We start from the raw sequence: 16,172 nt of genomic DNA, 5'->3' as shown, positions 1-16,172 counted from the left end.
GTATTATATTTCTAGTACTAATATTGTTTTTTTTTTTTGTTTTTTTTTAATTAATTAATTTTTTTAAAATACCACTTCCGCATGTTTGAGCAGTCCTGCCTGTTCAGCATTTGCTTGACCAATGCTGCCTGCTCCCACACTGGCTTGATCAGTCCCACCCGCTTCCACACTGGCTCGATCAGTCCCACCCGCTCCCACACTGGCTCGATCAGTTCCACCCACTCCCACACTGGCTTGATCATTCCCTCCTGATTCTACACTGGCTCGATCAGTCCCACCCGCTCGCACACTGGCTTGATCATTCCCTCCTGATTCTACACTGGCTTGACCAGTCCCACCTGCTCCCACACTGGCTTGATCAGTCCCACCCGCTCGCACACTGGCTTGATCATTCCCTCCTGATTCTACACTGGCTTGACCAGTCCCACCTGCTCCCACACTGGCTTGATCAGTCCTACCCGATTCTACACTGGCTCGATCAGTCCCACCTGCTCCCACACTGGCTCGATCAGTCCCACCCGCTCCCACACTGGCTCGATCAGTCCCACCTGCTCCCACACTGGCTCGATCAGTCCTACCCGATTCTACACTGGCTCGATCAGTCCCACCTGCTCCCACACTGGCTCGATCAGTCCCACCCGCTCCCACACTGGCTCGATCAGTCCCACCTGCTCCCACACTGGCTTGATCAGTCCTACCCGATTCTACACTGGCTCGATCAGTCCCACCTGCTCCCACACTGGCTTGATCAGTCCTACCCGATTCTACACTGGCTCGATCAGTCCCACCTGCTCCCACACTGGCTCGATCAGTCCCACCCGCTCCCACACTGGCTCGATCAGTCCCACCTGCTCCCACACTGGCTCGATCAGTCCCACCCGATCCCACACTGGCTTGATCAGTCCCACCTGCTCCCACACTGGCTCGATCAGTCCCACCCGATTCTACACTGGCTTGATCAGTCCCACCCGCTCCCACACTGGCTTGATCAGTCCCAACCGCTCCCACACTGGCTTGATCAGTCCCAACCGCTTCCACACTGGCTTGATCAGTCCCAACCGCTCCCACACTGGCTTGATCAGTCCCAACCGCTCCCACACTGGCTTGATCAGTCCCACCCGATCCCACACTGGCTTGATCAGTCCCACCCGCTCCCACACTGGCTCGATCAGTCCCACCCGCTCCCACACTGGCTCGATCAGTCCCACCCGCTCCCACACTGGCTTGATCAGTCCCACCCGATCCCACACTGGCTTGATCAGTCCCACCTGCTCCCACACTGGCTCGATCAGTCCCACCCGATTCTACATTGGCTTGATCAGTCCCACCTGCTCCCACACTGGCTTGATCAGTCCCACCCGATCCCACACTGGCTTGATCAGTCCCAACCGCTTCCACACTGGCTTGATCAGTCCCAACCACTCCCACACTGGCTTGATCAGTCTCACCTGCTCCCACACTGGCTTGATCAGTCCCAACCGCTCCCACACTGGCTTGATCAGTCCCACCCGATCCCACACTGGCTTGATCAGTCCCAACCGCTCCCACACTGGCTTGATCAGTCCCACCCGATCCCACACTGGCTTGATCAGTCCCACCCGATCCCACACTGGCTTGATCAGTCCCACCCGATCCCACACTGGCTTGATCATTCCCACCCGATTCTACACTGACTTGATCAGTCCCACCTGCTCCCACACTGGCTTGACCAGACCCACCCACTCCCACACTGGCTTGATCATTCCCTCCTGATTCTACACTGGCTTGACCAGTCCCACTTGCTCCCACACTGGCTTGACCAATGCCACCCACGCCTGCACTCGCTCGACCAATCCTGCCCACTCACGCACTCCTCACTTGACCAGTGCTGTAGGCGCTGACACACACTTGACCAATATTGCCCTTCTCCCACAAATGCTTGACCAATGAGACCTGCTCCTGAAATTGCAATCCCACCTTCTTCCGCCTAACCAATGCCGCCCACTCTCACACACGCTTGACCAGTTGTGCCTGCTACCACAGAAAAATTGACCAGTCATGTCCATTCCTGCAGAAGGTTTGACCTTCTTCTACTTGCTCCTGTAGATAGTTTGGCCAATCTCACCTGTTCCCACAGAAAATTTGACCAATGCTGTCCACTCCAGAAGGTATTATTATTTTGTTTGCTCCTGCAAAGAACTCAGTTGGTTCTGTTTCCCATGACATAAACAAATTAGTAAGTTAAAGCATCATGACTCTGGCCAGGAGAAAGCAGATATTGGAGACAGACTGAACGTGATAAATGTGTCACACAGTGCAGCACGAGCATCCAATACTCTCCCATGCTAATAAACATGCCCTTTTTGTCCTGTGAGCTACACACCTGACCGCCTGCTCTAGCAGCTTTTTAAGTGGGTCCTGCAGCATCCCATTTCTGATGGACACCCCAATGTTTGTCCTTTCCCAAAGTGTGATCTTGATTATTACAACTACTAAATGAATGGCTCAGACAGAAAAGACACCTCAGACACCAGGTTTCCAAAATGTGCTTTATGCTCAGGTCAGTGAACCACAATACCTCCCCACTGTACACAGAGCATCTGTAACTGCAGGACAGAAGAGTTCTTGATGCTGTGGCTGTTCTTTGCCATATATGGAAAAACAAACTATATACTGTTTTGATGAGATGACACTCCTGACAACATGGTCATCAGGTTCCCACACGTGGTTCTCTTCACACTCTCAAACACTAGTAATGAATCCTGGCGGTATGTCATTTGACTTTTTTACGAAGGACCCAAGAACTTCTCATAATTTTCTCTTGAGTCAAAAGTGGCTAGTGTCTTTCAGTCACTGTTCCATTCTTGCTCTGTCATATCTGTGTTTACAGCTACCATGACAGTATATTGCACAATCCAGTTCATTTCTGTTTGAACAGGTAGGGTGTGCTAGAACACAGCTTAGCCCTGCTTATTAAAGTTTATGGCAGCTGCTCTATTCCTCCAGTCCATTGGCTTTTCAGGTTCAGTTTAGCTAAACCTGTAGGTCACATTGTTGAAGACTCCACATTTGGAGGCTGTTTTCTTATTCATTATTGTGTGAGCGCACTGATGATGTGGACACACTCCTCTGCCGGCACGTCCTTCATCTTGCGCTTCGTTTCTTCTCGTTCCCTGTAGACTCTTGTGGGTCATTTAGTCTTCTCCCTGGTCCACTTTATCATGGTCTCAGGTGAGCGGTAGAGGAAGATGAGCTTGGCATACAAATCTTCCTCCAGCTCCAGCTCTCCAGTCTCTCGCACAAGGAAGATGTCAGTGCACAGTTTGAGGATGCGATCCACACAGGGCAGCTCTTCGAACATGATAGAGTGTGAGATCCCGCTGAAGAATTCACGCACAAACTTGCCTATGACCAGCACCACGGAGGCATACAGACCCATGATACTGTGAGAGAGAAGAGTAACAACACTTTAATATGACTTACTGCTAAATTCTGCTGTGTGTAGGCAAGTTGGGGTGGAAAAAGTACAGAAAAAAATTATATTTTTATTATTTATATTTATTATTTATTATTTTTATTATTATATAGGTTTGTCTGATCTTACCCATAGCCAGCGAGGAAGCCCAGGCTGGGAGGACTAACTTTATCATTGAAGACATACAGCTGCAGTCCAGCCTCCCCCATCCTTTCTGCCTTTGCTCCAGATCTGATGTTGATCTTCTCTGCAGATGGCTGGTCCACGATCCACCACTCCTGAATCTCACCGCTGCTGTTATTGGTGCGCTCCAGGTCCAACAGGATGTCCTTATAGTCACCCTCTACAGTAAGGGATAGAGCTGGTTGATCTTCTCACAAATGCCTTGTGCATGAAAATCAGTATAGGAATACACCATTTTCAAACTGATCTCTAGGTACCACATCTGTAATGTGTATCTGATTACCACTGACAAGAATTTCAACATTGAGTTTCTCTGTACTGAGAAAAAAACCAAACTGTTTATCTGAAACATGGTTATAATGGGAGCTTAAGGACAGTAAATGTATGCAAAATCTGTATTTCTCTAGAACACTTCTTTAATCAATATGCATTTGTAAATTAAGCTCTTAATGAATATAACTGGGCCTTTCTGAGATGGGACTACTTTTTAGAGAGACAAATTTCTAGTTACAATGTTGTTAAAGTAACTGAAGGTAAACACAGAAGTGCATCAGCATGTGTATTGGGTTGTAGATTTCTATTCATGCTGAGAGTAAGTAATAAAACGTGATGGGGCCTGCTGTTATAGGAAAAGAATCAACAATGGGGTGGTGTGATGCGGCCCAATAACAGCATGTCCCAAAGTGTTATTCCTCGTATACAACAACAGTTGGCCAGTGATTATATTATATATAATATATTGCTATATATTATAGATTATATATAATATTATAGATAATATTATAATGTTGTGAAACTTCTGAAGCAAGTTAATTCCTGTTATTACTTACATTATAGCAGCTAAAAAAAAAACCAGCTTGTATTGTAACTGAGAAACCAGAAAGTGCAAAGTCCTTTGTCCTCTCCTGTGGCAGAAAACATACTGACCGTTACAAAGAACTGACACAGGAGATTCCTTCCATAAATGTTAAATAAACTCACAGGAAACTTCACCTTATCAGATTAGATGCTTTTTTTCTTTGTTAAAAATAACAAGACTTTTTTTTTTTTTAAATCTGTTTTATTAGTCATAGATTATGTGGAGCATCTGCCGTGCAAGTCCTTGTGTAGCCGTTAATATTGATTGAGCACATTAATAAATACCTACGATTTGTCCTACAGCTGGTACTACTGTCAAAGCTGCTTTTATAGAAAATTAATGAACACCTTCTGACCAATCAGAATCACGAATGCAACAGTGCTGTGGTATAAAGTTATTTATTTATTTATTTATTTATTTATTTAACTGAACTGCCATTAGACTTCCATTATAAATGAGATTTGAGTAAACAGCCTTCACGTTCATTTCGCCATACTGGAAAACGTGTAAATTATTTTCAGCAGTAATCACACATACAGATTGGGTGGATAGAGATTACCCAGGAAAATACTGATGTATTTCTATGAAAGTAAAATGAACAGTATTTGCAATATCCCAATAATCAGCAAATAAAATGCTCTTTAGATTCATACTTTACCTTTATAAAGCTGTTCTATAGGTTTTGCATTTGAGTCACTGGGTGCTCGAATGAAACAGGGGAAGACGTGTTTTATAACTCTGTAAGCAACATGAAACAGAACACAGCTTTATGCCTTTATGTTCTTCGGTGGAAATACTGATTAAACTCAGTACAGCAGTTCTACTCACACAGCTTTGTTCCTTGTTCCATTCAGCAACTCTATTAACTCTTGTCTTGTATTCATATCCAGGTATGTAACATGCTTGTCCATGGCAATTTCAGCCTTAGCCCCAAGACTAAGATTCCTAAAAGACACGATGCACAAAAAACCTTGATATATTCTAAAAAAGTCCACATTTTGTATTCTTCACTGACGGGCAGCAATATTAGTGTTTCTCTCACAGTGGTGAGTTCACACTACCTTTACATACACTGTATTTTGTGATGTGTTCATTACCTCTGTATAGTCCAGGACATGGTGACAGGAAACTGGTCCTCTTTGCTCAGTACTTCCATGAGGCTCTTCCTGCTGGGTGGGCTGATGGTCCACAGAGAGTTGGAACTTCCCTCTAACTCAGCTACTGTCACATCCTCTGCAGTGTAGGCCTCCAAAAACTGCATTGCACTCTGGAAACAAGACAAGAAGGGGATTTCTTACATAATACATGTTGTGAATACGAAGTAGTTTTATACAAGCTATGTGTTTTTTATGCAAACATACCGGAATGTAGTTGTAGGAATTCATAAAATCTAGGAATTCTGCCTCGGTGATGTCCTTCAGTTGATTTTGCTGAGCACTCATTGTGAAGATTGGCTGCAAGACACACAGTAATAAAGTCAGTCTTTAATGTACACAGATTTATATTTAGTGATGAACTGAAAGTTGAATCAAACCAGTGAGTTGGACCCAGTATTATAACTTATTTTGCTGAATATTGTCACCTTAATTATTTATTTCCTTCAGCACCTTGCATTAGTATTCACCCCTTGAACTCCTCATTTAGGCAGAGTCGCTATTGTGCCATATTCTTCAGTTTTTAATAATGGATTTAATGGTGTTGTGCTTGATGTTTAAATAATATACATATTTTATAACTAAACCCTGATTTACATTTTTCCAGAATTTTGTCCTGGACATGCTTTGTTAGCTCCTTGGTCTTCATGATGCTCTCATGTCTTACAGGAACAGGTGCAGATATAGTGATATGATGTGACACTTTCACTGCACACAGGTAGACCCCGTTCAACTAATTATATGACTTCTGATGGCACCAGAGCTATTTTAACATTTAATATTACTTGGTTTCACACATGGATGAATATGTATGCAATCACACACTTTTACATGTTTTTATTTGTAAATATTTTAAAAAAATATTATAGATTTTCCCCTCACACTTAATAATTAATAAACTATAATTGGCTATTTTGTGTAGATTCATGGCATATAAGCCCAATGAAGTCCATTTCAGTTCCAGGCTGTAACATTACAAAATGTGGAAAAGTTCAAGGGGGTGAAAATTTATCCCTGCATGAATAAATATAATCCCTGCATGAATAAATATAATAACTAAAGTAAAACTAAAGTGAAGATGCACCTGAAATCCTCCCAGTGTGATGGTGACAGAGACATCCAGGGGTTTGTTGACGACGCCGGCCACTGATTTGACCAGAGACATGAAGAGGAGCGGGAACCAGACGATGCAGATGAGTAACATGACGATCATACCTCCCATCCCATACTTAACCACCTTCTTCTTCTTTTGTCCACGTGGCTGAGGATATCTCTGATGAATCACACACATGCATGTTTGCCTTACTATCATTGCGGGGTTTACTTGGTGGGGACCAGCCAAATGTCCCCACATCAGATACTCCTGTCCTTGTGAGACATTGGGTCTCCACTGCGATACAGTATAAAAGCATGCTCACACACACTGCATCACAACTGCTTCATCCATGTACTTTATATTCACTCCTCCTTTTTTGGTTAATCTGACACTTTTCTGAATGCATACATGTTGTAAAATGTAAATGAATATTTCTCACTTTCTCTGATTCCCTCCAGCATTTCAGTACAAAGATGTGTGCGTAAATGTCCTCCACACAGATCCAGCTCGAGAGACTCAGAGTAGTGTCTGTCCAAACCCAGTCCATCACGGCCCTCAGCTCAGTCAGGAACGGAACCAACCGGAACCTGAAAGCGAAACCCGCACAGACATGATGATTTACTGAGGACTGCAGAGACTATATGGACACATAATGTTGATTCATTTTAAATACAGCTGATTTCATTTTCAATCAAATTTTAAATTTAGGGTTAACAGATTTTAAAAATTGACACTTCAAGTTCCAGCTGTATTATTTTCCCCAAATGCTGTAAAATCATCAGTCCAGCCTAATTTATTAATGTGCATAATCTGTATATTTGCTTTTCAGTATTTACGAGGCAGGGCAGTGATGTGTGTGATGGTTCTCACCCCTGGAAGAGGAAAAGGTTGACATAATTATAGCTTTTGGTCAGGAAGTTGCCCAGCACACGTGTAGGGTAGCCACAGCGGATCTGGTAGGCTGATAGACCAAAGTAGATGCACTTCACAAAGTACCAGAGCTGAGCCACCATGTTCTGACTGAAACGCCTAGCAGAACAAATAACAAAACAATTAAAGCACTGAGGATACTTTTTTAAATTTATATTTATTATATAAATTCTATGGAAACTGTGGAAAAGTTTCATCCTGCATGTAGACAGGAAGTATTTACCTCTCAGTGACTCCTGGAAGTATGAAGAACATCCAGAAGTGGATACCGAACACTAGTATGACCTGAAAGATGACCTTCCCCATAACAGTCTTCCTCAGGTAGAGTGCTCGGTCCACCACCATAGTCGCAAACTGGATGAGGACCATGACGAGGAATGCTTCAGGGACCTGATCCTCAGACAGAGACGATGTGATGTCTGCAGCAGCAGAGTGTTTCTATTAAGACATGGAGAGAGGCGGCATTTAAATTCATGCCAAACTTTCTAAAAATGCTGTGTTTCTCAACACAACAACTCCAATGTCATAGTACAAAAAAAAAGTCACTGAAGTGAAACATGAAAGAGAGATGATTATCTTGTTGGAAAAGCTGAGTTAGTGTTGAATACGACACGTGAGTTTAATTTCATTATAAAATATGAATGCTTATAATTTTTCAATATGCAAGTGCAGGCCATGCAACACCGATTTACCAGGAAAAGGGGATGGCTATTAATTCTATGAATGAATATATTTACTGTATAAATGTCACGTCATCGCAGGAAATGGTCCTGTAGCTGTTGATACCAAGCCTTATGCTCTACTGCTCACGTATTTATGGTTACGAACTCTGTCTGCACATCGCCTGACTTCTGCCTGTTTCCTGACTCTAAATCTGCTCCACGTTTTGGATTTGTTTGCCTGCTTGAAAATAAAGACTCTTAACCTGCAACTGTCACCATCTCCGCCGCCTGACGATAAAATTAGAATTTCTTGATGGAAGTATAACTTACAGGCATTTTTCTGTTGTCTAATTGCATTTTCCTGTGAAACCACCACATCAAGCAATTTATTATTGAACACAGGATAAAAGCTACAGTCTTCAAAACATTTTGGGTAACTTAGGTTTTCACCATATCTTTGTTTTCCATTGTGATTTGAATTAACCATAAAACTTCTGAAACAGAAGGCCCGACTGCCTGTATGTCTCATAAGAGAGTGTCTTAGAAAGCAGCATTACAAAGATAACATACTGAATACTGTATAGAACATTCTGTAAAAACAGCAGCTATTTCTCACTAGAAATAAATTCCTGAGTAAAAAAAAAAAAAAACATATAAGTTATTTGTTTATAAACTGCTCCCATTCAGTAGTACATTCTTGTACCATTATTGTCCAGGCCAGTTGCTGCACCCGGGCCGATGCACAGGATTATCTAGGTTACATGTAGGTCAGAAGGTAGTAGCCAATGCAAACATTCAATTCAGACATAACTTGACGTCTTCCTGCCTCTGTATACAGCCAAACTGGAGCATTTATTACATTTTGGACACACCCAATAAATGACTGACCACATACAGTGAATCAGTGGGTGAGCTCCTATATTACACTCAGGTCTACAGAGGTAATAGCGGTGCTGAACACACCCCAAAAGCCCAGAATCCAAAAACGATGATGATGAAGTCGACGGTATCAGCCAGGAACATGAGCACGTAGACATCTGTCACTGCGCTGTATTCTGGGTGGATCAGATTGTAGAAGAACTGGCGAATTGGAATGAAGATATCCAGGGCTCTGAAATCACACATATGTCAAACAATTACTGTATGTAGTGGTGATAAATAAGATTAATAATAATAAATCATGGTGCTTAGGCATTTTTAAGATAACATGAAACTCATAACAAGGGTTTTATGGATGTTTTGCATCCTCAGTGTATCTGGCTTCAGAAATAAAACATTAATGCTAGTGAGTTGCTACATAAAATACTCAACAGGCTTCATGGAATACATTACAAATGAATCAAATCATTTTTATAGAGCAGGTTAATGCATGTGGAACATTGAGAGCTGGAGTGAAGCTAACCAGAACTACACACATGATGCACATTTACATTTTGACTGTGAATTTCTTGGCTTTGATGACTTGCTCTCGGAATTTCTCCAAAATGAGCTCTTTGCGACTCTTCTGCTGAACTCCTACCACACTGCCCGCTCGAGACACACTTGACCTCGTGGCTGAACTGCCTGTGGACATGTACACACACAAACATGGAATGAAACATGTAATAAATATAAAAGACAAAATATAAACACTTTCTTGCATTTGTTTCACTATGTGTGCTAACCTCCTCTGGAACGTGTTGATCTGTGAGAAATGTGTGATCCTGCACTGGAACTCTGCCGGCGCATGGCGGAGGCCGTGCTTGAGAGTTTTCTTGGCATGCGGATGTGTGTAGTCTCCATTAAAGTGTTGCGGGTCACTGAAGTCCTTTCCCTTCGGACTGGGGGTTTCTCTGTGCTGTCCGAGTCTGAGTGACTGTACAGTGTCTTTTTAGCTTCTGATCTGGTGTCATCCTCATCCCACAGACCATGACACTGATTCAAGAGGAGAGTGAATACACACATCAGCTTCTACACGGCTGTTACACAAGTCATATCAGTGAATGTGTTGGGAAATAATAACACAAAAACCTAAATTCTGTATTCGAGTGAATAACAGATTTTTAATTTAAATTATACTAAAATTAAAATCAAAAGCATATTACTTTAAAGAGAAGTCTAAAAATATAAAAGCAAACTGCAGAAAAAATTCATCCTTGAAAAGAAGATGAATAAACTGATTTCACAGAAATTTCATTACTGGAAGACACTTTCATTTTGGTGTTATTAATCTTTCACAAATTTTCTGATTAAAACTAAAAAATATCTTGAAAATCATCTATAAATTTGGTATTAGGGCATTCTAACACAAACAACCAATCATGAACCTGGATGAAGAGGTGACAGAGGTGATAAAAATGAACATTCTAGTTTAATACAGTAAAAGAAGGGAATAAATTATCTAACATAATTATCTAACATAAAAATTGTTAACTATTAAGAATTGTACTATTAACCTGATGGTTGGCAAATTGTTATTACCTAATTGTGTTTTGATTCATTATAAACGAAAAATTCTATGAAGATCTTAATGTGGTTTAATACGAACAACTCCTTAATAATTAAACATAAAAATAAAATATTAAAAAATTGAATATAATGTTTTAGAAAATAGATTCACACAAATAAAAATAAAACATGCAGTGCAAATATGATGAAATGCTGTCTTTTTGTAAAATGACTAAACATCTCATATTTACAGAATCAAAAGAAACTGAAAAGTGATTTTCTATAAATTAGAAATAATTTATTACCTGTCAACTGATTTCGACATCAACTGAATAAAGTAAACTATTTACTAAAGTAAACTTGATAAAGTTTCATCAAAAGCACTACACTACAGGTGAAATGTCAAAACTCTGATGCCTGACTTCTTAAAACTGCTGTTTACCCAGATAGAACCTCATAATAGTAGGGTCAGTATAATGCTTAATATAAACATAAATATAAAAACTACCTTCAGAATTGAGCGATGGAAGAAGAGTGCCAGCAGTTGGACCAGGTCATAATGGACATATCCCTCTTTCTTCTCGACTCCTATTATATTAGGAGGGTGGAACGGTTTGGTCTTGTCCAACTCTATGTTCTGATTGAAGGGGAAGAAACCAAACTGGAAGAAGTATTTTATCACTATGGTCACCTAGATGTGGAAAAAAGAAAGAAAAAAGTTACCTTCATAGGAATAGTAGTAGTTTTCTGATTGCAACCTGTCATCTTAGCTGTCATTTAAAAATGTAATAACAAATATGAGTTTAGTGACTGGTGAAATTCAAAATCCTGCTGATGCAGATGATGGTGTTACTGAAGCTGTAACAGATGATGGTGTTACTGAAGCTATAACAGAGATGATGGTGTTACTGAAGCTGTAACAGATGATGGCGTTACTGAAGCTGTAACAGATGATGGCGTTACTGAAGCTGTAACAGATGATGGCGTTACTGAAGCTATAACAGATGTTGGTGTTACTGAAGCTGTAACAGATGATGGTGTTACTGAAGCTATAACAGAGATGATGGTGTTACTGAAGCTGTAACAGATGATAGTGTTACTGAAGCTATAACAGATGATGGTGTTACTGAAGCTGTAACAGATGATGGTGTTACTGAAGCTATAACAGAGATGATGGTGTTACTGAAGCTATAACAGATGATGGTGTTACTGAAGCTGTAACAGATGATGGCGTTACTGAAGCTGTAACAGATGATGGCGTTACTGAAGCTATAACAGATGATGGTGTTACTGAAGCTGTAACAGATGATGGTGTTACTGAAGCTGTAACAGATGATGGCGTTACTGAAGCTATAACAGATGATGGTGTTACTGAAGCTGTAACAGATGATGGTGTTACTGAAGCTGTAACAGATGATGGTGTTACTGAAGCTGTAACAGATGATGGTGTTACTGAAGCTGTAGCAGAGATGATGGTGTTACTGAAGCTGTAACAGATGATGGTGTTACTGAAGCTGTAGCAGAGATGATGGTGTTACTGAAGCTGTAACAGATGATGGTGTTACTGAAGTTCTAATGGAGTTGACGGTGTTAGCTGTACCTCTGTGTAGACTATTGCAGTCATCCAGAAGCGCTTGCTGGGCCGGGGAACAGACAGCATGGCCCACAGGAAGATGAGGATGGGCAGCACCAGCGTGGCCACCGAGGCTGAGACCATGTGATTAAGGATAATGACTAGGTAGCACACCATCTCTGAGTGGGCAACCAGCATGTTATAGAGAGCGTAGCACAGCTGTAGGATCTGTGGCTGGGAGCTGTAGAAGCGCTCAGATTCCTCCAGCTCTTCATCATAAAACATCCTTTTGGAGAGAAACAGAAGCAATGGTAAAAGACTGTAGATGAGGAAATGTAGGACAGAGCATTTGACCAAACTCACCAGATGAAGCTGAATAAAGCAACATGTAATCATGGTTTATTTTATCCTTACCACACGTACTGACACTACTACACAATATACACTGCTACTTCCACAATATTCTGCAGCTTTGATGTGAAACATCCACAAGAGGGTGTCACAGGAAAGCCTTCCCTTACGTATTCATTGTGCTCATGATTCAGTGCATCATTGTAGCAGCACATAATGTGGTGTCCAAAATTTCACTACAAACAGCTGTTTTTGTTTTACATGTTAGGGAAAACTCAGAAGTATGTCTTAGCAGATAAAATATTTCGAATATAGTAAATTTATCTAACATTTCTCATTATGACATTTACATAAGTCGCTCAATTAATGGATTTCTTTTAGTGTGCTATTAGTTAATCTCAATTTCCATTAGAAGGTGTTAGTGTTTCTCCTTGTATCATGTATCATGTTGTAAGTATTTAAACTGTTTTAGTGACAAAGTAATGAAGTAATGTTGATAAAATTAAAGTTATTAAATTTTATTACTATATATTACACATAATTCAGCATGATTATTAGCTTCTATTGATTCATATTCTGAGACACTTCACTACTAAATGTTTAGTTAGTTAGTCTTGAGCTAGTTTTGAGTCCCAAACATGCTGACACATTTTTCTCCTTATATACAGAATTTACTGCACTCCGATAACAGCTTTAACAGCTTTAATCCTATTTATTAAAGAATCCTAAGTTTGCTGTTTATATGTATGACCCCTTAGATAATTGGATAATTGTAGATAATGATCACACTATTAGTAAGTTAAGACACTCAGTACAAGAGTTAGGGATACATCATTAACAATAGAATTATTATATCATCTATTCATGTTTATTTGGTTAAAGCTGGGGGTCTCGAAACCTTTTGCTGACAGAGACTCATTTAACCGTTTAGACAAATTTCACTGACCCACTTCAGTACAGACTTATTTTGTGAACATAATCCAATTATTCAAATATTAAGCTCATTTAAATATGTACCTTAGACTAATATTGCCATTATATTCAAGTTTTTATATTCAAATTATTTAACAGCCTACTTGTTTTTTGAGGTTAGGATAAAACCTATTCAATTGGAATAATCGAACAGGTTAATAACAATAAGAACTCAATAATAAATAAAATAATGACGAGTTATGATTTCCGTCACTGTAACAAAATGCAAAAATCGAGAAGCCCCTGGCTATGCTTCACAAGGTTTTCCTCACCTGTTGCGCAGCAGTTCACTGGCTGTGAGCTCGTGGCTCAGTGAGGGGAGTGTGCTGTTGTCTGGTGCATTTATCCTGAGCTTTTTCTCTTCAGTGTGAGCTGCTGACTCACACACAGAGTCCAGACCTGTGGCCTTGCTGTAGGACGGAGGAATATCTGCCTCAGAAGGGAACCTACTGAGCTGTGGCCATGTCGTCTGTTCGGATGCTAATCCAGTGTCCCACTCTGACGCTAAACCTCCTTTGAGAGTCTGCACCTCACTGCTACAACGCCGGATAGCTGAGGGCTCAGGCAGGTCTGTGGGGGTCCAGCCGGCACCACAGTGAGGGCTTTCTCTAGCATCGCTATGCTCTTCGATGGTATCACCAGTGCCTTGACGAGAGCATAATGCTGTGCACTGTGTGTTTTCACTGTCGTAAGAGGAAAGAGGATGACAGAAGCAAGCAATCGGTGGTTAGTGAATAGAAAAACCATTAGGTGTCCATTACGTGACTATTAGGTGTCCACTGTGTGAAGTATTACACACTTGGAACACTAGAGAAAAGCATTTTGTAATTATTATGATATTCCTTACCTTATCTGATAAAGTCATTATTATTTTTTTTTTTGCTTTAATTCCTACCCTTTTCTGTAATAAAAGTCTTCCTATTTTAGTACAGAGGCTACTTAACAGTTATGTATGGGAATGGTTGTTCAGGGTCACAGACCGTTTTGGGTGTGAGGTCTTTTGCGAATGTAACTGTTTTAATAAAAACAAGTTTCCCATTAGTAACAAAAATATTTCTCTGTCAGTCAGTCAAGCACAATTTATAGTATTTAAAAAGCAAGAGGAAAATCCAGAACTTAATATTATAGATAAAATCAACATTTTAAGGTTTGTAGTTTTATCATGTCCTTTTTTGAGAATGTTGCGTCTTTAACATTAAACATTAAAGATTTATAAGTAAGCCTTATTCCCAAGCTTCGAATTTCCCACCAGACCCCACATTCAGGCATGATGTGTATCAACCGAGAGTACTTATGGATCTCCTACGACAATCAACATGGCGGGTCGCAAGCGTTCTGACAACCTGTGATGTTCGTGTCCAGGTAAGTTACACTGATAACCTGTATATGTTCTGAACCTTCTTTTTGATTGGACTGAAAATAGACTAAAGCGTTATCTTGAAATATTAAGTTATAACAATAATATAACAATTAATATGAAACAATAACAACAATAACAAATATAACAGATCTTGAGATTAGTCCAACTTGTTGATTATTTTCAAACTTCTCTTAATGTTATTTATTGACTTGTCAAATATTTTCCAATTTTTTTTAAATAAAATGTTTATTGATAAATTCATTGTTATTTTTCTTTCCTTGTTACATGCACAACGCAGTAAATGTGACGCCTCATAACTCATGTTTGAGTGGAGATGTTATCTTTTGACCCATATGCCATTATATCTGATGGTAATGTCAGCATAAGGGTGGAAGTCTTCTTCAAAATGTCTTTTTCTAGAATTTTACCCTCGTGTCACAGTTTCGCTGCGGTTTTCATGGAGTGACCCAGTTCCAGTATATTGCACATTGATCAGAGAGCTTTGGAAACATCTTTGGAAACTGCCTTCCTGTCTGTCACCACTGAGCAGAAACAGAAACCACCCACGCTGTAATGTGTGTTTCATTTAGACAACAAAAGAAAATCCCAGTGTCTAACAGCCACCTGCGTCTTGTGTTAAAGACAGTAAAGCCACTTTACTTTAGCCACTTTCCTCTCACAAAGAGGCCCTGAATTTGTTCACATTACTCAGTGAGAGAGAGAGAGAGAGAGAGAGAGAGAGAGAGAGAGAAAAAGAAAATAGATCACAATCAGGGTTTGCTCACATCTTTACTCACAGAGTTGTGGATTTAAACATTAGACAAAATGGAAACATATGGGATCCATTAGAAGTGTGATTAAAAACACTTCAGAAACACATTTGGAGTTTTGAGTTTTAATGTGTGGAGTGTGGAGATTTTTTGGTGCTACCTGACTGCAGCACTGGCTGAACTCTCTGCCGATGATGAGGAAGAGGAGGAAGAGGAGGAAGACAGCTCCACTCCCTGCAGGCGACACAGTTTGGGTCGATGCCTCTCGCTCGTCCTGGGCACGCGGTCCACACCGGTCTCACTGGACTCCAATGTGGACTGGCTGTACGCTATCGTGGACTCAGTGTATACACTGCAAACACAGTCAGAGAACAAAAACAT

The 16,172-nt window shown here is 40.6% G+C and overlaps 2 protein-coding genes across 5 annotated transcripts in view; both read right to left on the bottom strand.

The window, feature by feature from the left end:
- Window positions 1-63: 63 nt before the first annotated feature.
- Window positions 64-2,406, bottom strand: LOC128321111 (spidroin-1-like). The gene is made up of 2 exons (XM_053241670.1): window positions 2,363-2,406; window positions 64-1,834 (listed from the first exon to the last, which is right to left on the bottom strand). The coding sequence occupies exons 1-2, from the start codon at window positions 2,404-2,406 to the stop codon at window positions 64-66; spliced, it is 1,815 nt and encodes a 604-aa protein (XP_053097645.1).
- Window positions 2,407-2,514: 108 nt separating this feature from the next.
- Window positions 2,515-16,172, bottom strand: part of LOC113526703 (piezo-type mechanosensitive ion channel component 2) — a 127,787-nt gene continuing 114,129 nt past the window's right edge. For all 4 annotated transcript variants that reach the window (XM_026913993.3, XM_026913994.3, XM_026913991.3 and 1 more), the window contains exons 36-52: window positions 15,952-16,143; window positions 13,934-14,344; window positions 12,366-12,624; window positions 11,274-11,456; window positions 10,003-10,252; window positions 9,769-9,901; window positions 9,302-9,449; window positions 7,900-8,114; window positions 7,617-7,775; window positions 7,186-7,333; window positions 6,735-6,923; window positions 5,858-5,950; window positions 5,594-5,763; window positions 5,325-5,441; window positions 5,155-5,234; window positions 3,584-3,797; window positions 2,515-3,422 (exon numbers count right to left, since the gene is read on the bottom strand). In XM_026913993.3, coding sequence (XP_026769794.3) covers window positions 3,170-3,422; window positions 3,584-3,797; window positions 5,155-5,234; window positions 5,325-5,441; window positions 5,594-5,763; window positions 5,858-5,950; window positions 6,735-6,923; window positions 7,186-7,333; window positions 7,617-7,775; window positions 7,900-8,114; window positions 9,302-9,449; window positions 9,769-9,901; window positions 10,003-10,252; window positions 11,274-11,456; window positions 12,366-12,624; window positions 13,934-14,344; window positions 15,952-16,143 — 3,214 coding nt within the window. In that variant the 3' untranslated portion in view covers window positions 2,515-3,169. The remainder of the gene's footprint in view (window positions 3,423-3,583; window positions 3,798-5,154; window positions 5,235-5,324; window positions 5,442-5,593; window positions 5,764-5,857; window positions 5,951-6,734; window positions 6,924-7,185; window positions 7,334-7,616; window positions 7,776-7,899; window positions 8,115-9,301; window positions 9,450-9,768; window positions 9,902-10,002; window positions 10,253-11,273; window positions 11,457-12,365; window positions 12,625-13,933; window positions 14,345-15,951; window positions 16,144-16,172) is intronic.

The sequence above is a fragment of the Pangasianodon hypophthalmus genome, chromosome 1, assembly GCF_027358585.1.
Source record: "Pangasianodon hypophthalmus isolate fPanHyp1 chromosome 1, fPanHyp1.pri, whole genome shotgun sequence".
Classification (NCBI taxonomy): Eukaryota; Metazoa; Chordata; class Actinopteri; order Siluriformes; family Pangasiidae; genus Pangasianodon; species Pangasianodon hypophthalmus.
The sequence above is the reverse complement of the archived record's forward strand: the minus strand, read 5'-3'. Positions and strand labels throughout refer to the sequence as shown.